The 22,610-nt window shown below is 37.6% G+C and overlaps 1 protein-coding gene across 2 annotated transcripts; it reads left to right on the forward strand.

Moving 5' to 3' along the window:
* The first annotated feature begins 84 nt into the window (after nucleotides 1–84).
* Nucleotides 85–15,155, forward strand: LOC109600832 (intermembrane lipid transfer protein VPS13B). 2 transcript variants are annotated; one of them, XM_020017024.2, is made up of 30 exons: nucleotides 85–211; nucleotides 270–371; nucleotides 427–604; nucleotides 654–744; nucleotides 799–980; nucleotides 1,246–1,456; nucleotides 1,511–1,650; nucleotides 1,705–1,868; nucleotides 1,922–2,391; nucleotides 2,480–3,845; nucleotides 3,906–4,035; nucleotides 4,089–4,764; nucleotides 6,138–6,913; nucleotides 6,968–7,184; nucleotides 7,237–7,579; nucleotides 7,638–7,853; nucleotides 7,910–9,964; nucleotides 10,118–10,283; nucleotides 10,338–10,851; nucleotides 10,904–11,111; nucleotides 11,166–11,498; nucleotides 11,550–11,743; nucleotides 11,795–11,969; nucleotides 12,026–12,317; nucleotides 12,395–12,540; nucleotides 12,595–12,684; nucleotides 12,811–13,134; nucleotides 13,192–13,778; nucleotides 13,843–14,212; nucleotides 14,268–15,155. In XM_020017024.2, the coding sequence occupies exons 2-30, from the start codon at nucleotides 285–287 to the stop codon at nucleotides 15,069–15,071; spliced, it is 11,505 nt and encodes a 3,834-aa protein (XP_019872583.2). In that variant the 5' UTR covers nucleotides 85–211; nucleotides 270–284; the 3' UTR covers nucleotides 15,072–15,155. The 2 variants fall into 2 exon arrangements, with proteins under 2 accessions (XP_019872583.2, XP_049823038.1); XM_049967081.1 differs by having other exon boundaries at nucleotides 1,258–1,456.
* Nucleotides 15,156–22,610: the final 7,455 nt, after the last annotated feature.

The following is a 22,610-nucleotide window of genomic DNA, read 5'->3' on the forward strand; positions in this document are numbered from 1 at the left end:
CAACACAAAATTGTGCAGGGTTGCCAATATGCATAATCAAATAATGGTTGGTCACACTGATATTTGACGTGTTTAAAATCAGATGTTTATTATCATGTTTAAATAATTAATTCATTATCTATAATGTCACGAATATAAGCCTGGAAAATGAGGCGGTTTTAGCTTAACGATGATCAATACTTAATCGCCGACTAATGGACTTCTACAATAGGTAAATTACATCTAACCTTGAAAAATTGTTATTTACTCAATTTTCGTGAATTTTCCAGGTGATTTTCGCCGATATGTTTAAACTGGAGTCGTACATCACTCCCATATTGCTCAGTTATGTCGATCGGTACATTAAGAACTTCAAACTTGAAGATTCTCAAGTATACAGTTACCACTTTTGCTATAATTTCAAGTCTAGTTGGATTTGTTTTGTAGGTATCATTATGGGGCGGAGACGCATCATTTCACAACTTAGACTTGCGATTGGATGTGTTAGAACAAGAGCTACATCTACCCTTTAGTTTTGTGTCTGGTCATATTAGGGAATTACTTATACATGTACCATGGACTAAACTAAACTCACAACCAATTACCATAACTATTAATACTATAGGTAAAATAATAATGTAATTTATCACAAGTAGTAATAATTTGAATTGTAGAATGCATATTAAAATTAAGAGGGACAGACTCTACTGCTTCTCCAGAAGCAGCAAGAGCTGCCAGGGAAAAGCAAAAAAGGCCAAGCACAAAGTATGTTAAATACTTAAAAGCACAATAAAAATATTTACATAAATTAATTTGAAGGCAAGAAGTTGAAGCCCCACCTGGTTATGTCCAATTATTAATAAATAAAATAGTTAGTAACATAAGCATATACTGTAATAATTTAATTTTAAAATATGTGGAAGAAGACATAGTAATGTCTATGAATGTTAAACACCTGAAATTTGAATCAGCAAATGAGAAATGGGAACCAGCATTTTCAGGTCAGCATATTTTAATGCATGTTAAAGTAATACTATAAACCATATTCATTTAATTAATTACTTGAATATTCAAGTCCACCTTAATTTAATTTCAAGGTGTTAAAAAATACCCCAATTTAATTTGTTGTTTTATTTGAATGGGTATTAACACATGAGTTGTATGATAAAATTCGAATTCTATTTAAATATAAAATGTTTATTTAATATATTATGTAGATCTCCCAAAGGACAAATAATAGAAAAGAGTTTGCATACTAAATTTTAGATCTTTCCCCAGTGCAGGTAATGCTCAGAAAAATAGTAGCCGTGAATGACTTAACCCTATGTCTGGACAAGAGGAATGCAGCCGGAAAAATCGACATTTATCAAGAGCCTATGCTATACAGATGCTCAATGACGATGCATCTGCTGAGACACTATCACTCAGCCACTGCCAGCAGAGCCTCAACAACCAGACTAGATATTTATTGCAACAAGTATATTATATATTGACATTTCTGATTGTATATTAAATTGATAATTGTTCACAGAATGCAGTTTAGCATGACTGAACAACAAGTGCCAATGCTGATGCGTTTAATAATGCTACTCTACGCACTGCAGCAAAAACAACTGAAGCCTGACAACGTTACCCCAATTGTGTCTCAAAGTTCGCTGGCTGAAATCAGAGGTTTTACTACAAATTTGTCGTTAGAGTCTCCAAATTAACAATTGTTTTGTGCAGATATGACGGAACAGACTGAAACTTGGACGGGGTGGGCGTGGTCCTACGTCTCGTCCGTCCTGCCAATGCAGTGGGAGGAGGACTGGAACAATCAACAGCCAAGTCCAAGTGGACACACTCTACAAATCGGATTTTACGTCGACAATTTGTCGATTACCTTCAAGGTGGTCTGTACTAACACATAATTAAAATGTTAATCAAAAATCTTAATTAACAGGTGTCGGAAACCAGCCCGTCCGACCGCGGTTACTACTCCCAAAAGAAACTGAAATACTGGCCTATGCTTCAGCTTCAACTGCAAGGTATTTACAGCGAGACGATCACCCACGGCATGAAATGGTTGAACGCGAGTTTTGGCATCGGCGAGGCCTTGTTGTTGCCGCAGGGTTGCTGTAGTTGTGCCCAGGAGGAGGTCAAGGATGGATCTGTACCAGTTCCCTACCTGAAACTAGGTGCTGTCACGAATTTCCACAAAACGGACTCGCTGTTCGATGCTGAGGCGGTGGAGAACAAGGGTGAGAGGCGTAACTACAACCTGTCATGGGATTATCACATGATGACGTTCACCGAGTCCGTGCTGTTGGAACGGACCTCTGCTTTTGCTTTGGACTACGTCTATCAGATGGAATTGCCGGAGGATATGACCAGTGAACGATTGTCTGAAATCGGAAGCGACTACGAATTCAGGTACTTATTAATAACATTTTAGTAAACATGTGCAGACGTAATTTAAAGATACCGTGTTGATTTTTGTTACACATGTTGAAATTTTCAGTAACCTTTCGGAAATGTCCAACTTGAGGGTGTGCTTTGGGCCCTTTAAGTTAAAGTTGTGTTCGGGATTCTTTCACCGGATACAGTCCTTGAGAGTCGCAGCTTCCTATTACGATTATGCACCGTACAGTACACCAAAACCAGACCTAGGTCTTAACGAACTCTTGCCACCGTCAGAAGACGATTTCGACGCCTTAAACGCATATATTTCGGGCCGTTCAACCAGAATCACCTTCTTCGCACCGATAATTGAAATGCAACTGATGGACCATCCCTTCTTCCTCCCCACAAAAGGCACCATATTCAGAAAACGGAAAAAGAACTCAGCAGCTTCGGCACCCAAGATTTTGCCGGAACTACCTAAAGTCACGGTGGAATGTCAGTTCTTAGACGTGACAATTACAACTCCCATGTACGTGAACAGATTGGTACACACGACATGCCAGTTGCCAGATCCGCCGCCCCAAATGTTCGACGCCTGTTACTACAAGGTTTCTGTTAAGGTTCTCGGACTGTGCAGCAAATTATTGATCAACCCCCAGCGACACACTACGATCATAACGCCTTGCAGCGCATCTTACTTTTCCAAAAGCATTTTAAAACCTCAATACTGGATCAACTCGAACATTCCTCACAGAGAACGCACCTTCGAATCCGAAGGCGTGACCTTAAACGCCACCAAGGCGAAAATGATGGTGGTCTGCGAAATTATAGACAAGATGATAAAGCTGGATCCGTGCGGAACGGTGAACTCCATTCACAACACCACGTTGCTGATTGACGCGTCCAAAGATTTCGGTTTGCCGTACATAGAACTGTGCGTTGAAGGCATCAGGTTCAGACAAGTCACCACCAACACCACCGTTTCGACAGATATGAGCGCCGGGTCCATCAAAGCCTTCATCCTGGAACCGCTTGAGATAAAAGTCAAGGGACGGGAGGGTTTCGTTTCCAGGGACATACAACAGGTGTTGTTCATCTCTGGGCCGGAACCGAGGAAGGATCAGCCCGTTAAAAGTCTGGCGGAAGAAATGCCCTTGTTCTCCGCAACCGTTCAATATCCGCTAGATCCGGACGTGCAAGCACACCCGCCAATTTTGGTGTTCAATTTGCAGGAGATCCGGATATGCGTGGATCCGATGCTTTGCAGGTGGATGCTGTACTCGCCCAAGCAGGTGCCGCAGAATAAATTAGACTTTTTGGACTCGATTCACAAGAGGAAGAACATTTCGGAGGCGAGTGGAAGTATCATAGAGACGCCCAGGAAGTTCAGTCAATTGGAATCAGTCCACAGTAGTTCAGAGAAAGAGCTGACCGTAAGTGTGCCGTCGAAGAAAATTAAAATTCAGAAAGAAGGTGAAGTGGATGTAAGTGTTTTTGATATTTTAGAACACATTGTACAACATTTAAACAATCCAATATTACAGGTTCAAGAGCATATTTACAATGTTCTGAAAAAATGGTTTGACGTTTGGAAAGGAATGTTATTATCGGGTGATATATCCCAATGCACCATCTACTTCCCAATGGAATCACTTTCGGCAGTTGGAGCTCAAGGTTGTTTAATTCTATTGTGTATTTCATAAAAATTAAATAATTCTCAATTTCAGGCATTCAAGAGGCAATTGAACAGGCGATAAACAGAAACAATCCGCCAGAAATTATGATAATAACATTGCCATTCGCCAGCATCAGAAGCCAGAAACGTCACAACATCCAAAACTATTTAAAATCTCTACCGGTGATTCTGCCCGAAAACATTTGGACATCGGACCGCTCCAGCTTTCCTTGGACCATGTCCATCTCAGACCTAAGTTGTTACTCCATCCAATTCGGCAAAAAACTAACATTCCTTCAACCAGTCTCGTTGAACGCAACGGTCGGATTGTCAGCGAAACCTTGCAAAGAGAAAGCCCAACCGGAAAACGAAATAACCGGACCAAGTAACAAAAAAGATTTAGGCTATTTGGGAATATGCGTTCACATCGATATGACTCCTGTAGTCATAAGCACTTGCGAAGTCCAAGTATATTTGTTCGCCAGCATTTTATACGGGCTGATGGAAGTTGTGACCAATTTAACACCAGACAAACCCAATTGTCAGAAAGCCCCTGAATTATTACCTCCTTTGCCGCCGAAAAGCGGTGGTTCGACTCTAACCCCGACTCTCATAAGGGAAAGTACGGAATCCATGAGCGAAACGACGCCTCCCATCACTTCGCAAACAGAAATCATGGACAAGGATAACGTGCGGCTCACCGCTTGGGTACAGTGGACCATCACGAGGTAATTCGGACAAATTTTAACTACACTGATTTTAATTAGCCATTATCATCGATCTATACAGGTTTAATGAAAAATATCGAATTTAACACGAATATTAAGACGTTATTAATCGATTAAGTTATCATTAAAAGGATAATTTCAATTAACCATTATCAGATATATATATATATATATATATATATATATATATATAGAGAGAGAGAGAGTTTACAGGATTCCTATTCACTGTATTTTTGTCTTTTATTTACATTTTCATGTTTTATCCAACTTTTGACAGTTAGTTTTAATTAAAGTTATTGATTAACAATGTAAAACTAGGATAATTCAATTAGCCATTATCATTGGTTTATATAGATTATATAAATGAAACTTATCAAAAGCAAGCAAGAACTTTATACATCGTCTTTTTATTCCTTATATTACATTTTCATTTTTTATCAATTTTTTTTAATAAGTTGTCGATTATAAATGTAATTTGTTTATATAGTTATTATGAATGGAAATTATCGAGATTTTCCCTAAAAAATAAATCTAAAGTGTTTGAAATTGGTGATATAATAGTACCAATCTAAAGGGTTTGAGTACTACTCATAAATATCACTAGAAATGACCGTCATTTTTTATGAGATATTTGTCTGATATAACTTTTTTAATGAAATAAATTATTGATTAAATATTTAAAATATTGTATAAAAAATATTCAAATTCAAACAAATTGAAAATAATAATAATCCGAAAAGCATACATTTGTTGTTATATATATAAATGGTCCAAATGAAATAAATAATATTAATATAATTTTTTTTGTCCATACCCGAAATTTAAAAATATGTAAAATAAATCTATATTTTTGTTGTAAACTAGTTCTGAGATTTAGATGTTCCCAAGAAAATAAATCTAAAGGGTTTGAACCACACGATCTTGTACCAAAGACAAATACTCATAAATATCACTAGAAATGACATTCATTTTTTATGAGATATTAGTCTGATAGGACTTTTTTTAATTAAATAAATTATCGATTAAATATTTAAAATATTTTATAAAAAAATATTCAAATTCAAACAAATATATGAATATGCATTGAACATAATAATAATCCGAAAAGCATAAATTTGCTGTTATCTGTGTAAATGGTCCAAATGAAATAAATAATATTAATATAATTTTTTTGTTCATACCAGAATCATCTTAAAAATATGTAAAAAGAGTCTATAAATGTGAAGAAAATAAATGTAAAGGGTTTGAATTTGATGATATAGTAGTACCAATCTAAATGGTTTGAACTTTGTATGGTACTACCAAAAACAAATACTCATAACATGTAAAAAAAGTCTATATTTTTGTTGTAAATGAGTTCTGTTTTATGATAGGTTTACGGTGGAACTGCTGAGCGACGAGTACAAAGTCAAATGCGGTGAGGACCCGGAAAACATCCATCCGCATTTGAAGCTGGTCATCGACGCGGAGGATATTGTCAGCTCTTTGGACTTCCAAAGCATTTATTTAAAGATTAAAAGCAAAATCGGCTCCCTTTCAATCCAACACTACAAACGCAGTACACCCAACTCCCATTGGCGTCCGGGTCCGTTTTCTGGTATTGTCATGCGGTTACAAGAAGACGTCTCAACGGGACAAAGGCACGAGGACAACGGTTTCATCAGCATCACAATAACCAGGGCCAGTTGCAAGCATACGCACACGTTGTGGGGTGCCGTGCAGAAGAAGCAGAAGGACAAGAAATCGGAATTGTTTAACATGATGTCTACGACCAGATACATAACGGAAATCGTCGTAAACATCCAGCCAATCGATTTCGTGCTGTCGCTCAAGACTTTGAGGAGCTTTTATTTGGTTCTGGCGCCCCTTTTGCAGATACCTAAGCCGAAAAACAAGACGGAAACTGAGGGTACTGTTCTGTCCTATCTTAACAATCAGGTGTTACCATTGGCTTATGTGGAATGTCAAGATATTAGGGTGATAATGCCCAGTTGTGAGCTGGGTTCCGCCAAAACGGGCCACGACGTTTACGTATTGCAAGTACACAGGATTTCCTTGAATCCCACAGCCGTTAATCCCATAATTCGAGTACCAGTACGACCTGACATTTATGAACAAGCTGCTCACGCACGTATTCTCAACATTCCTGGTAACATTCATGATTTTAAAATATAATGTTTAGTATATATTCTTTAATTTACAGGAAGTGACGTGGAAGATCGCCAGTATCAACTGGACATAATCGGAATGTCAATTAGTACAGGCCCTTGGGAGGATATAGATCCTGTTTTGAGCAGCAGTAACAGCGTTAATTCAACATTAAGGGCACTAAGCGAAAATCCTGCTTTGGAATGGAACAATTTGGAGCAAGGCCAACCCAACATGACACCCATGTTAAACCTATGGCCAGTTACTGACAAGTACTTTACTACTATTATTAAATAATGAGCAAACTAAATTTCGTTGATGTAGGTTCGACATTTCTGTGGTGGCGGCCCCGGCTATGATCTACCATGATCACACAGTAATCTGCGGCAACTCCATGGAAGTAAACTTTGTGACCGACATTTTCGTTTATTTATCCTTAGAACAAATCAAATTGTCGTCTGCTTTGGTGGGTGAATTTTTCTATCTATTAGAACCTTTTATTCTGAAGGACGAAATTTCCAAAAGACCTAAGATTAAATTGCCTTACACCTCAGAGAAAATCTCCGAAACTATTTATTATGAATACGATGACGACGATGCGGATGCTCAAAGAGATTCAGGGATTGATACGTCGGATATTCGCAGTTTAACGTCGTTTAAAGCTATTGTAAGATTTCTTTCATCTTTGCTTTTTTATAAAATTTTATTATATATTTTGTATTTAGGCTCCTACTGGTGGATCAGTGGTGGTGCCTACCATATCAGAAAGTGAAAGATTGTACGTATTTCCAAGGCCACCGAATCCTCTTCCACCGGCTCACAATGTTGTTCCGGTCGAAGTGCTTATAACGGCAGGAAAAATTATCTTGTCACTGTATCAGATGGACAGAAGCGAACGGGGACGGTCTCTTTACCTTAAAAGAAAAAAATCATCAAAAGAAGTAAGATTCGATTAGTTACACCCAACAGTTAAAAATTTCGTTTTAAATATTTTCAGGATCAATCATATCAATCGTCAGAAGAAACAACGGACACGGAAAACAGTAAACTCTACACACCCCTAATTTACGTAGCCCTAAACCAACCCAATTGTTTCATTTCCAAGCAACACATGGGCAGAAAATTCCAAATTTCATGCTTCGACCTCAACGTCAAATTCACGGACCCCGAATTTTCGCCAGTGGATCATGTGCCAATCGAACCAGACTTCCCCCTCAGTCTGGTTGAAACAAAGTCCGGCTCTCCCGACCCCAATACTGGCATTTTGCCCGCCTTCCTTACATTGAGACTTACGAGAGGTTTGACCCGAAACGCCACCTTGGACGTGGACATTTCGCGACCAATTAAAATACTTTGCTCTTCATCCAAGTGGTCGCACCTGGCCAAGATCAAGGACCGAGTGACGCAGGCATTCAAAACCGACACCAGAACCAGTTTCGTGAGTGTCACGTCCGAAAACAAATCGTATCACTCGCAGGATGTAACGTTCGGCGGAGTCAAGAGCATAAAGTACGGCGAAACGTACGCCAAGTTTCAGGAAATGAAAGACGCCCTGTGCGGAATCCAGGCGATTAACGTGCATTGTTCGCAGCTTCTTTTCGCCATGATCAGTCGTACAGGCCACGAGGTCAATTTGAGTTGCAACAGCATGAGAAGCGAACTTGTTCTGTGCAGTCGTCCGGAGAAAATCACCAATTCCTTCACGTTGAAGTGTTTAACTCTGACGGTGGTCAAGGAGAACTTCAGGAAGATCCTGCTGAATCCATGGACGTTGACGTTCGAGCTTTGCTTGTTTTGGGAAAGCTGGCAGACAGCAGAAAGCGAACCTAAGATACAACTAACGGCAGAAAGCGATTGTATTATATTCGACGTCAGTCCTGCGCACGTGCAGTGCGTCCAGATGGTTTTGAAAGACTTGCAAGAGTTTATCAGCAAATTACCGAAGAAGGAAAGGGAATGGAAACAACCGGAACCTGTTTCGGACAAAGATCAACATTATAAAGACGATTTAAGGGCTGGCGCCTTCCAATTCGTGGACGCAAACAGCAACACTACTGACGAACTACCCCTGCCGTATCAAGTCATGTTCTGGACCAAAGATATATCCGCCATGGCTTGGCGTTATCCACAACCTCGAGCTCTTACGAAAGTCAGAGTATTTCCCGTGCCATACAAAATCACTATGGACACCGAGGATGACTTGGAAGTTCTGTGCAAACTGGAGTACTGGAGCGACGTCAGGAACTGTTATCTACCTTACACGGAATTTTATTTGTCTGAGAACGACGTGTGTCACCTGAACTTGCCCAAAAGCCACCCCCAAATAATCGTAGCCTGCACTTGGCGAGTCGTTATAAACACCTTCAACAAATCGGACGACGACAAAAACTTCCAAGATGTTTTTGTATCGCCACGAGCTTTAGCCGCCTGCATGCGCATCGATTCTTACTTCAACCGCAATTTAATACCCAACTTTTCCGCCGCCCTTTACATAACTAAAATCGACGTCAATTTGTACAGTTACATCAACAAGAAATCTGAACAGCAATTGCCCAAGTGTTTGCGAAATTACAAACCTGACATTTTAATTCCGGAAAATCAAAAATTTTTAGTCCTGACTTGGGACAACCTTACTTCTTATTTAACCAGCTGGAACATGGAAATGTTCTCGTTCGAAATGAGTGCCTCAACCAAGTCCAGCGTTTTAGACTACACATATTTAACGGAACAACCCCTTTTGGACCCGTTCACCTACAAATTAGAAGTAAGCATGTCTGATAGTTTGCGCCTAAACTTTCTTTCAAGACCAATACAGTTGAGAATCGGTCCGAATATCGCACATACTTTAGCAGTGAGCGGCCAATTGTGGTCTCAAAGTGTTACAAACTCCGAAAAAAATGACTTCATTATAGTGTCAAGGTACGTGGTTTGTAATGACACCAACGTGAACATCAGGTTCGGCCAAACTTCTACAGACGAAGACATTCTTCTGATGCCCAGGCATTTTCATTTATATTGTTGGAGAACGCAGAAGAGGAAGCAGGAAATGAGGGTAAATTTGATTAAATATTGATAACTATCAGAAACCACCAGACGCCTGCGCACTATGAAACATTACTGCGCATGCGCCTAGTGGTTCCTAATAGTATTTATTAATTCTAAATAAAATCATTATTTTCAAAGTTATAATTGTATTTTTTCACAGATTGCTTTGGAACAGAACGAGTGGATTTGGAGCAGAACCATTAAAATCCAACATGATGGCATACAAGTGGTAAAAATGAGCTCTGGCCAGAACTTAAGGATTTTAGTCACAATTAAATCTTTGTCTTCAACGCAAAAACAAATAATCTTTTCAGCACAACTTACTGGTATTAATTATGTCACAGTAACAACCAACAAACTAAAAATTTAACCTGTTTTAGTGGCAAATATGTTGTTGGAACCATTCGAGTTCAAGGTGGTGACGGCACAAACTGACAAAGAAAGTAAAGAAACTGAATTTAAGTCGGCCACAGCCCACGTCATTGGACCCAGACTACCGACCCCATCAATCCTACTAAATACCGATAAGGAATACTTTCTGCGAATGCGTTTTTACGGCTTGGAATCGACATGGACGGGCGATATACCCCTCAGAGAACACACCACGGGTTCGCAGCCCTGGTTGGTGAAAGTACCGTTGCAGGAGAAGGGACAGTTCCTGAGCATCTGGGTCAGGGTGGTGACACAAGAGATCGACAGTACGAACAGGATCCTGGCAATGTTGTGGCCACTGTTCGCGATCCGGTCGAGTTTGCCCATTAATGCGGAGGTGCACATCGAAACGCCGACGTTGAAGGTGCAGTTGGATTCAATCGTGAGAGGTAAAGGGGAGGTGCAACAACTATACTGTCCCGGAACTATTGATCATTCCCACAATTTATCCTTCAAGCTTGAGTAAGTTAATATTTATAAAAGTCTTCGTTTGTTAAGTAATTTTGTGTTTCAGAAATGGCATTACAACGCCCACTCCTTATGTACCGTTGCACTATAGTCTGGTGGACCAACAAAGCTTCTTCAGGAACATGGACACGGAAGATGTGGACCACATACTGGAAGTTCTGGCCGACTTTAACGAAACTAAGTGGCCGAATTTCGGGGATGAACTCGACAACATCGATTGGATCATCGGCGAACAACCCATGACACACGTTAAAGTACTATATACCCATGTTTTGTGTAATTAAATATTTATTTTGTACGATTCATAGGTGAGATACAGAAACGCTTGTCAGTACTCGAGTTCCTTGATGCTGGAACTTTATCCGTGGTGCATGATCGTGAACACATTCGGCGGCCCAGTCAGTTTCCTGTTGAGCAGAAACAAGGTGAACCTGTGTCGTATTCCGCACAACGGGATCGTCGCTCCTCCCACCATGGAGGAGAACTTCCACATTTCTGTGCACATAAAAGGCACCTGGTACACGTCGGCGCCCCTGCAACTTGCCAAATCCGATTGGAGCCAAACTTTCTACATGCCAAAGATCACCGGAACCATTCCGCTAGACGGAAACGTCACCGAAGCTATTTACTGTGATAAATACGTATGTTTGATCGGGTGTTTGGTGGATTCTTGTACATGTTATGGGTTTTAGGTTGCCATGCTTTCCATATCCAGCACCATTTCCAACGAGATAAGACTGTTACGAGTGGCGTCCACTCATGTGCTGTGCAATTTGACTAACATTTCGCTGCAGGTTTTGTGCTTTGTCATTCCTGACGTTGAAGAAATCTTCGAGCTACCGTTCAGTACGAAAGTTAGTACTGTTAACGTCCGGCCTACTCAAGAGTACGTTCTTCAAATTGTTATTATTAAATATATTGATTGATTAATTTTTAGACATGACGGAGTTTCTATTAAGAGATGGTTGAATGTAACTGGCGAGTTTGATAACGTAGACTTTGCCTTTTACATGACGTTCTCAATCAAACCTGAGCTGGGTTGGTCTTGTCCAGTCAGGGTGGATAAGCCAACTGTAAGAAGAAGTTTGTGCCTCTCTGATGACAAATTTGCGGTACGTTTTACAACAAACAAAAGTTAAGAAAACTAATAAAATATTACTGAGTACAGGTTCCAATTTGTTTGACAACAACAGAACATAAAGGCCAAACATTTGTTGCCATTAATCACGATCCAAGGCCGCAAATATTTATAGAAAACAAGAGCAACGTTCATTTATTGTGCGCACAAATATCCCCAGAGTATACGACGGTAAAAGAAAGTCAGCATTTCGAATGGAACTGTGAGATCTTGCCAAATTCCAGTATTTATTACACGATGCCGTTGATGTCGGAAAAGTTTCCGGAAATTCCGCCGACCAACTATGCGGAACTACTGTGCTTCGGAAGTAAAAACAAAAATGGTAAAATCATCATAACAAAATAATTTAATATTATTTTGTTCTGACAATAATGTATGAATATTTTCTAATATTTTTAGATGGAAAAAAAGTTAAGTGGTCTGAACACATTAATATAACTGTGGACAATGAGCAGTTCCTAAGGGTACCCTATTTTGGTGACCTTAAAGTCTCAATTATTAATAACGCCATGTTTACTCACATTTTATTGGAATCCGTTAGTTTGGTAACTTTACTTAATTATTTTATCATTTTATACCCTAATTTTGTAATTTTATAGGTTGAAATCAGTGCCAGAGACATAAGAGTGAGATTGTCTTTAAACACAAGCATTCCTGACACTGCTGAATTCACAGAAAACGGCCTACAGGTAATTTTCATTGGTTTGAACAATAATGTGATTATGCAGGGTGATTCCCTTAATTTATTAATTAGAGATTTATAGAATACTAAAACAAATAATCAATCTGGTTACTAATTTCTTGTCTAATTTTAGAGAAGTATTTCAACGGATACGACAGATGATATTGCAGTACCAGAAGAACAGGTATTCCTCCAAAACTTACACACAATGTATGATCAGCATAAAATGATGTTGGTCCCCCCATCGTCGACGAGAACTTCAAGATCCATCGAACGCAATCGTTCAGTTCAGGTCAACACCATACCCATGAACGACAGATGGAAATCGGTGGAAATAAAAGTATTCTTAAAATCATTTTCTACAACTCTTTCGACTGAACTGAGAACTCCCCGAGAAAGATGCGAACTCGCCAGTTTCACCTGTGATAACGTCGCTGTGGGAATCACACAGACTGATGTGAGTTAAACTAACCCACACAAACTTTATAACAAATACATCGTACTTCTGTTGCAGGTCCTGACCGTTAATCTAGTAGTCTCCGACATACAATTTGACAATCAACTGTATTCAAGGGAGTCGTACGACTTCCCGGTGGTGTTCATCGGCCAGGCCCAAAATCAGGACCGCAAACTCGGTTCTTTAAACGTGCCCATCGAGGTTCTCCTTCTAGACACCACCGACGCCCTCCTGGTGGTGGACGCGGTCCTCGAATCGTTCCCGGACCCGGTGCGCAATTCCAAAATAACGTGTGCCAAAAGCGTGAACATCTCACTGCAACCGATCAGCTGTTACATAGAGGACGTGTACATCACGCGCTTGAACAACTGCCTCAAGATATTCTCGCCCTCGAAACTCGTACTGTGGGCGCCTCCCAAAGGTTTGATGACTACGAACCGGAGCAGGTTTGTCTACGTACCGGACATCATAGCTTGGCAACTAGCTTTGGCGTCGTCACCTTTGACCGTCTCTGCGATCACCATATCACCAGTGTCGATTTTGTTGTCGGTACATTGTTCCATCAAGTTGTACATCGCGTTGGACCAGTCGCCGCTGCAGTTCGGCAAGTTCGAAAGGCGGAGACTCTTCACCACGCCCTACAGGTACAAATTTAAACATTTAAAATATTTTGTAAGTGTTATACAATTAATATATTTTCTGATTAAGACTGGGCCACGCACTGACCATGCACTACCTGTCCGGCGCAATATTCCGGGCCGGCTGGGTGGTTAGTTCGCTGGAACTGCTGGGCAGTCCCGGAGGTTTGGCCCGGGCTATGGGCACCGGACTCCGAGATTTCGTCAGTTTACCCTACAGAGGTCTGGTGCAAGGACCGATGGCGTTTTTACGCGGCGTCACCCAGGGATCCGCCTCATTGATGTGGCACATCACGTCCGGCACGTTGCAGAGCGTCACGAAGCTGGCATCGAGCGTTGCCAGGAATTTAGATCGGTTGACGTTGGACGAGGAGCACTTGCGCAGAACGGAGGAACAAAGGCGACAGCGACCGCAGGGACTGGCGCAAGGATTCATGCAGGTATCTAAATCTAATAACCTAATTGTTAACTTGTTATACATGTCATTGTTTTTAGGGTCTTACTGGATTAGGCATAAGTATATTAGGAGCAGTGGGTGGCATAGCACACCATCCTCTGCAATCTGTGATGTCCGACGGAGCGTCCCCTCGTGCTCTGGCAGCGGGTGTAGGCTTGGGACTTGTGGGAGTCATAACCAAGCCTCTGAGTGGTGCAGCTGAATTATTGGCACTCACCGGACAAGGCTTACTCCAAGGGGCTGGCTGGAATTCACTTCCAGAAGCTAGAAATCAACCTGTTTTGTTCCAAATCTACACCAGTCCCAATTCAGTTGTAAAATACAGTTGGAAACTATCCAGCGCATTGTCCAACTCTAACATATTATACGCAACAGACGCAACTTTAATAAACAACTCCGATTTCGAAGCTACCGCTTTAATACTAACATCCGAGGCCTTAGTCATAATTAACACAGAAGAAGACAGGACTGATAAAGTATTGAGCCTATCCGAGTTGAGCTCCATTCCCAGCACGGATCCAACACTTCTAATATTAAGCGTGACACCCAAAATACAACCGATTAAACAGGATGATGAAAACGCAATTCAAATGGATCCCGTATCTAGAGCTAGAGTGGCAGATTACGTAAGGAACACCGTCGGTTTGCTCAATTTGCAGGAGAACGTGAGCTCGGAAATTAGTGTGTCGCCGTTGGTGAGCCCCGCAATGTCCACCACGTCCGCTCAAGATTTATCAACCACGTATTCGTTTTACGTTAATCCGCAGAACAAAAGCTACTTCCTGTGTATACTATCCTTGGCTCAACAACAACATCCCAATTATCATTTTCCAGTATTGTGAAATTGTGATTTTAATATATTAGATACCGTATAAGATCCGTGACTGTATTTTATTATTTTGAATATACATTATTGTTAAAACTTTTATTACATTTATACCTGCGCCAAATCCTTTATTATAATACTATACATATTGTAAAATTTATATTCATAAAATATATTTCACTTACACATACATAATTACAATTAATATTTTATTTATTTTTAATAGCATTTCAATTATCATGTTCTGGTAACTTAATAAAATAATAATTGTGATCCTTAATTTAATATTTTAATATATTATTTTTTATTTTTACTTACTTACCGGTGTGAAAAATCAAAAATAACGTGTACAAAAATGTATTTTATGTTCATAGTTTAACTAGTCTCGTACAAAAATATTCATTCATTAAATTCATTGTTTGATTAATAATTTAAATTAATTACCTTTAATGTCTTTTTCCTTTTCTTTACAGTGGTTGCTCATAATAATGTAGATCTGGCCATAGTTTCTGTTTACACCACCTAATCAAAAAAACAAACAAAAGGTCCTAACCTAACCCACAGAACACCCAACCTAACCTAACCTAAGTGTTAGGTTAGGTTATGTCAAACCAAAAGACATTTAACAAGTTTTTGGAAGTAAAAATATTGTATGAAAATAAGAAGATTGGATATAATTTAAAGAATTATTATAAAACAAAGTAATTTTAAAAGAATTAAGAATCAATTGAGAGTATCTACAATGTGCATGTAATTATATAAGTAGTATGTATCATACTGACTAAAATTAAACAAAAACCTTATATTCTTATAATAATCTGTTATCGAATAGTGTATCCATTGAGAGTGTGGTGCACTTCCACCCTTTTCAATTAATTAGATGGTGTTCAGGTTATGCAGCGACTTTTTCGATTAATTGGTGTTCACTATTCTGATAGATATTCGAATAGATAGTCAAAAGATTTTTTAATTGGAAAAAAGGAGAGTCAGTGTCTGGGAAGAAAGAGAGTCAATAATTGAAAACCACGGAATCTGTTATCAAAAGAAAAATTAATTAAGATAAATAGTGTGCCTCCACATCTTTACTCCAATCACCTTAGAAAGTTGATGTCAGAATATGTTCAGTAGTTTAGTCAGTTTTCCTAAAACCATTCCATTTTCAGGTCTGGGACGCCCTTCTTCTTCAGTGACTGGTGCAAGATTTAATGAATTCTCTTAGTCAAAGAGTGGTAACAGGGAAACGAATATTCCAAGCTTTGGGTTTTCATAGATAACTAAATTTAAGGTAAGTGTAATTTATTGAGCAGGCCATTATACAATTTTAAAGGTGCAATTTTTAATTGCAAATCAATTGTTTGTGATAATTTTTTACCTAATCATCCTGAAAAGCTGAAAATTTCTTTCGTGGTTTTCAGAACTCGTGATTATTCTGTTGGACAACAATATTAGTTATTTTAACAATGAGACCAAACATTATTTTTTTTTGTATTTAAAGTTTGTTAATTTATTTGTTGTATATTTTTGATAAAATATTAATTTTATATCTATCTGTTTTTAATTAATCTAATTAGACATTATTTGTCAAATTAAATTAACATAAAAAACTAAATTTTCTAAACGTTACATTTTTTCTCCACTGTATATAAAGTATTATTAATTATGAAGTTGATCTATTCCTTATATCCATCTAAAAAGCAAGATTACCAAGATTTTTATTACTAAAATATTTTATAATTTTAATATTGTGTAGAATTAGTAAGTTTTCTTAAAGGAATCAAATATATTTCAGAAGCACACTGTATATTTTTTTCATAACATAACACCCATCATGTATACGATTAAAACTACACCCGTGTTAAGCTGCTGTAAGCGGGTGAAATATGCCCAAACCGGACATTTCGGTGTGCTCGACAAGGCACCACGCCACCAACAATGTTAATTTACAATCGAGATTGTTTGGTTGCAGGTATTCCCCTCACACATTGCACTTTTCCATGAAGTGCTGCACGTGTAGAGTAGAATGCTGTCCGTCTAAAATTTTAGCTTATGGACGGCGTCTTGTCGGCAATAATTTTTGGACCGGGGGCCACTTTTCAACGGATTATATGGTGGACTGTTGGTTGCACCTTAGTACATCGAATGTTGCAGGACGAATTACTTTATTTAAATTTTAGTTAGTAATATTTATAACACTCACGGACTTAAACTACCTCAATACTCAATAATAGTTATTATAATAGTTAAAATAGGGTTTAATTATAGATAAGGGGTTATGGTTATTAGGTAGAGATAATTTAGGATTAATATAAGTAATTCGCCAAGTAACAGCTTAATAAGTAGTGCCCCCTCTTTATTTAATTAAACAAAATTTTCTCGCAACAACTACAAATATTAGTAACGAATGTTTAAATAATATTTGTAAATATTTAAATAATCATATATTGGTGGAATAAAATCCTAACTTACTTCGTATTGATGATGGTCCGCAAAATAAAAAAAAATGACTGGAAAAAAGGAGAATGTTTTTTTAAGCAATTTTTGGTGAGCATGGTCGCTACAAAGAACAGAGTATTCTCTTGGAAAACAAAACATTTCAAGTAAACCACTGCGTATAAAATTAGGTATTTTCAAACACTTCGTGAAGACTCTGAATAAATATGGTGCTGCTTTTAAACATTTGTATGCAGTTAGAACGCTAAAGAACGCATATTTGTTGGTCCTCAGATCAGGAAGTTATTGAATAAGGATTATTTTTCATTGTTTTGTTGTGTTTTGGAGTAAGAATCTGCAGCCTGACAATCTTTTAAAAGCATCCTAGACGGTTTTCTTGGAAACAGGAAAAATGATAACTACAGACAAATTGTTACTAAAAAATTATTGCGATCTAGCTGCACAAATGCCACTCAAAATGCATATTTTGCATTCACATTAGACTTTTCATCAAGATCTAATTCGTAAAACTAACTCAGAAATCTATTTTAGATAAAGAAATTACAACACCAAGAAGGTGGTCTTCAAATTTAATATTCTTTTGGCTGGAGCTCTTTCAACTTGTCATTCCACTCCGGATTTTCCGGAGAGCACAAAACAAATCTGATGATCTTAGAAATTACTTGATTCTTTTTAATTTTTTGTCCAACAAACAACAGTTAACAAAATAATAATACTTAATTTTTTAAATATTTGACACATTTATTGCAATGTTTTTATGTGTGATTTTATTTCAAAATGTTCTATGTTATAATAATCAATATATTCCATGAAGTTTGTGCAACCAACAACAGAACCAATTCAGCGAAAATCCTGCAAACCAACATGTTGGATTCAAACTATTGTCTAATGTGCGACGAGATATGTCATGTGAAAAATGGAAAATTAAATTTACAAATATAATTTGAATATATTTAACACTCAGTGTGAGTATATTCCACCTGCATTGCACTGCAGAAAGCAGTAGAAATGCCGTGAAATTCCTGCAAACCGACATGCTCGACATGACACCACGCACCCAGTGGTCTCTAGTCCAACGACCACCAAGGTGCCGTTGGGTGCGGGTATCCAATTTTTTCTTGCACTTTTTATTCTCTCTTGCACCTGCTTTGAAATCTGGCTGAGGCAGAGGATGCTGCACCGTTTTTCCTTCTGGGCGGCGTCATGTCGGGTTAAATTTTTGGGACGGGGGCCACTTTTCATTCAACCACCACCACCGGCACAAGGCTCAGAATGCACGAATGTGCACGGCGGCGTACTTATTGATGTGTTCTATGTAAATATTTAACCATTCTAATCAGCCTCCAGCTTCTTGTGATACAAGCACATCGCCGTGTAAAGTAAAAAAATCTCACTGAACTATATCAGGAGATTGTGGCCCCCTACTTATATAATTAAACAAAATTTTCTATTACTATCTAACAATTAGATATTATTTATTTTATAATACAATATACATACATGTATAGTAATATTAATATTATAATTTATAAATTTTTAACCCTCTCTGGTCTTTATCAAAAACTGAGTCATTAGGACTAGGACTCACAACTTAAATAAAATAAAATATATTATAAAATAGTAGATATTTTTACAATTTTGGCATAAAGCAAATTGAATCTATTAATATGTACTTATTTAAGTTTTAAAATTGTTATTCTTCTATTTTAATCACTAATAAATAATAATCAAAATATTACGATGCTCCATATCAAAAACTTTCAATTAACTTGAAAATGCCCTAAATCACAATTTCATTTTTTCCTTTCATTTTTGAAATATTTTATAACCCATTGTGGATAAATCTCCATTAATATAAACTCTTAGATTGATGACATAAAACACATTAAAGTTTACAGTTTTTTTTATACAATTTGATTTACATATTTGTCACATTTACAATAACGCTGTTTATAAACACATCCTGCGAAATTCCTGGGAGCCAACATGTACAGTGGTGCAGTCGAATGTAGTATTAATATTTTAATTTCTAAATTTTTAACCCTCTCTGATCTCTGAGTCATTAGGACTAGGACTCACAACTTAAATAAAATAAAATATATTATAAAATAGTAGATATTTTTACAATTTTGGCATAAAGCAAATTGAATCTATTAATATGTACTTATTTAAGTTTTAAAATTGTTATTCTTCTATTTTAATCACTAATAAATAATAATCAAAATATTACGATGCTCCATATCAAAAACTTTCAATTAACTTGAAAATGCCCTAAATTACAATTTCATTTTTTCCTTTCATTTTTGAAATATTTTATAACCCATTGTGGATAAATCTCCATTAATATAAACTCTTAGATTGATGACATAAAACACATTAAAGTTTACAGTTTTTTTATACAATTTGATTTACATATTTGTCACATTTACAATAACGTTGTTTATAAACACATCCTGCGAAATTCCTGGGAACCAACATGTACAGTGGTGCAGTCGAATGTAGTATTAATATTTTAATTTCTAAATTTTTAACCCTCTCTGATCTTTATCAAAAACTAAGTAAGTCTTTAGGATTCACAACTTAAAATGGTTTATAAAATAGTAGATATTTTTAAAATTCTTTTGGCATAAGGCAAATTGAATCTATTAGTATCTACTTATTTGTGTTTTAAAATTGTTATTCTTCTATTTTAATCACTAATAAATAATTATCAAAATATTACGACGCTCCATACCAAAAACTGGGGTGAATTAAATCTCCATTAATAGAAATTCTTACATTCATGACAAAGGAACACAACATATACATTAAAGTTTACAGTTGTTTATTATACAATTTGATTTGATCCTGTCATCTTAAATAAATGTACGAAAATATTTCTATAACGTAGAATTGTATTAAAATCCACTTATGTTGTAGCACCAATAGCAGGTCAAATTCATCGAAATTCCTGTAAACCAACATGTCGGCTGTACGGTGGTGCAGTCGAATGTGCGGCAAGGTATACCTAACCGGGGTTTCTAATTGGGTTAGGTGTATTCCAATTAACAATCCTTTTCAGTTTTCGCGTTTTATTTGATTGTTAATGGTCGTCATCGCACAGAGCGGGCGCATTACCCATGGACAATTAACATTAACGTTCTGTCGTGGCGCTTGTCGTACATTGTTTTGGGTTGGGGGTCCCAACTCTGGTGGGTTCACGGCGGAGTACTTATAGATGTTTAAATGTCTATAATCCGTAATTTTAGGAAAAGTACACCGCTGTGTAAAAGGGACCCCCCTATATTATAATTAAACAAAATTTTCTTCTAACCCCAACCACCCCAAACCGGATGATTCTCGTCTTCACGACATTCTTCCCCGCGGTTCTGATACATACACAAGGCCTTGCCTTTTGGCTGTTGAACCCAATCCATGGGCATGTAACATCTTTTCCAATTAGCAGTTTCGACTGCTAAAATGCCCGAAGCCCACCCCCATATTTCACCGCGACTTTGGTCTGCATAATTCCGAATGGTTATGATCCTAGGATCTTCTAAAACAATTTTATATGTGGATAGCTGAAATTTATATTGCATTTCTGACTGACTGCACTGTTGGAGCAAAATATACGTATACATACAGTTATAAGAATGTGGCATGAACTTTAAGTTTATTCAAATTGTTGTCATTGAAATTATCGACCGTTTATAGTAATTTTAACTATTTTAAATTGATTTTCTGTGATTCAAATAAATAACATAATCCACCGGCGTTGCGCAGCCAACTACAGAACAAATCCGGTGAGATTCATGCAAAGCAACTCATCTCGGGCAGTCCCGCTCCACAAGCCAGTGGTGGCGGGAGGCCGACGGATCAACTGCAAGCCCAATCCTCACCCAGGGAGGTTCTAGGACCTTCCTCAGATTGGGCTTGTTCTTCCGGGAACCAGTTGACAGGGGGCTGGCATCTTTGTCAGTCCCGTCTTCTGGTTCAACTTCACCCGTGTATGGTATATACACGCCCTTTCCCCCATATGTGCTAGCACATATGGTTTCCAATTGGTTATGATCTCCGGATCGGTGCCCGGAGGGGGGTTTACACTTTCCCCTCTCTGTCCCCAGAAAAAAAAAAAAAAAAAAAAAAAAAAAGCAAAGCAACAAGTTGACTGTTCACTGCAGTCAAATGTACGACAAGATATGCCACATGAAAAACGGGGGTTCTATGTGTGGCGTATTCCATCTAACAAATAATCTATTCAATCACCTATTTGTTAGTGGTCACCTCGGCACAGAATGTTGCATTATCTTATAACATCATCAGTAACGTCCTGTATCGTGGTGCTTGCCGTACATAGATTTGGGACAGGGGTTCCAACTGTGATCAGTTCATGACGGAGTTCTTATAAATGTTGTCTATGTAGCCTCGTAGAAAGGTATATAGAACAAAATTTGAGCAACAGATACAACGTTATGTGGGGACCCCTTTTTATTTAATTAAAGAAAATTCACACTTATTTAACTTCCTTTTAAACTGTTTAATAAGCTGGGGACTGATTTTTTATATTAATTATATTAAGGTCAGAAATTAATAATCTGGAGTATATTAACTTTAAGTTTTAGATTTGAAGATTTACCTCAACAAAAAGAGACTCTACAAAAGTTTATAAAACTAATCACATACTGCGACCTAGAATATCCAACAGTTTGAAGGTTGCCTTGGAGCTAATAGTTTAACATATTTTATTATTGTATATAATAGTATGAGTTGTACTTTTACAAAATACTACAATGACTGAAACGACAGGTCTCTAATAATCTATTTTTCTAAAGCGATTTTCGTTAAATGGATTTGTGCACAGTCTATAGACAATATTATATTCTACATCGTTTTACATTCCAGAAAAATGACTTTTCAACTGAAAAGTTTTAATTGTAAATAAATATTTTCTAGCTAACATTTTAATTTGAATTATATTTGATTACTTTTAAAAGTGCATTGAATACTTCGGAATTCGTAATTAGAACAGTTCAAAGAATACAACAAACACAGAAGTATTTTATTAGAACCAAGTTATGGTTATGGTTATCAATTTTTCATCTATGACAATCTTCAATAAGCTTAT

Source organism: Aethina tumida, chromosome 5, assembly GCF_024364675.1.
Source record: "Aethina tumida isolate Nest 87 chromosome 5, icAetTumi1.1, whole genome shotgun sequence".
NCBI lineage: Eukaryota > Metazoa > Arthropoda > Insecta > Coleoptera > Nitidulidae > Aethina > Aethina tumida.

Coding starts and splice junctions, on each gene's coding strand:
- LOC109600832 (XM_020017024.2), top strand. CDS start 285: ATGTTTAAACTGGAGTCGTACATCACTCCCATATTGCTCAGTTATGTC. Junction 7,580..7,637: donor TAACGTCGTTTAAAGCTATT/GTAAGATTTCTT, acceptor TTTTGTATTTAG/GCTCCTACTGGTGGATCAGT. Junction 13,779..13,842: donor CTCTTCACCACGCCCTACAG/GTACAAATTTAA, acceptor TTTCTGATTAAG/ACTGGGCCACGCACTGACCA.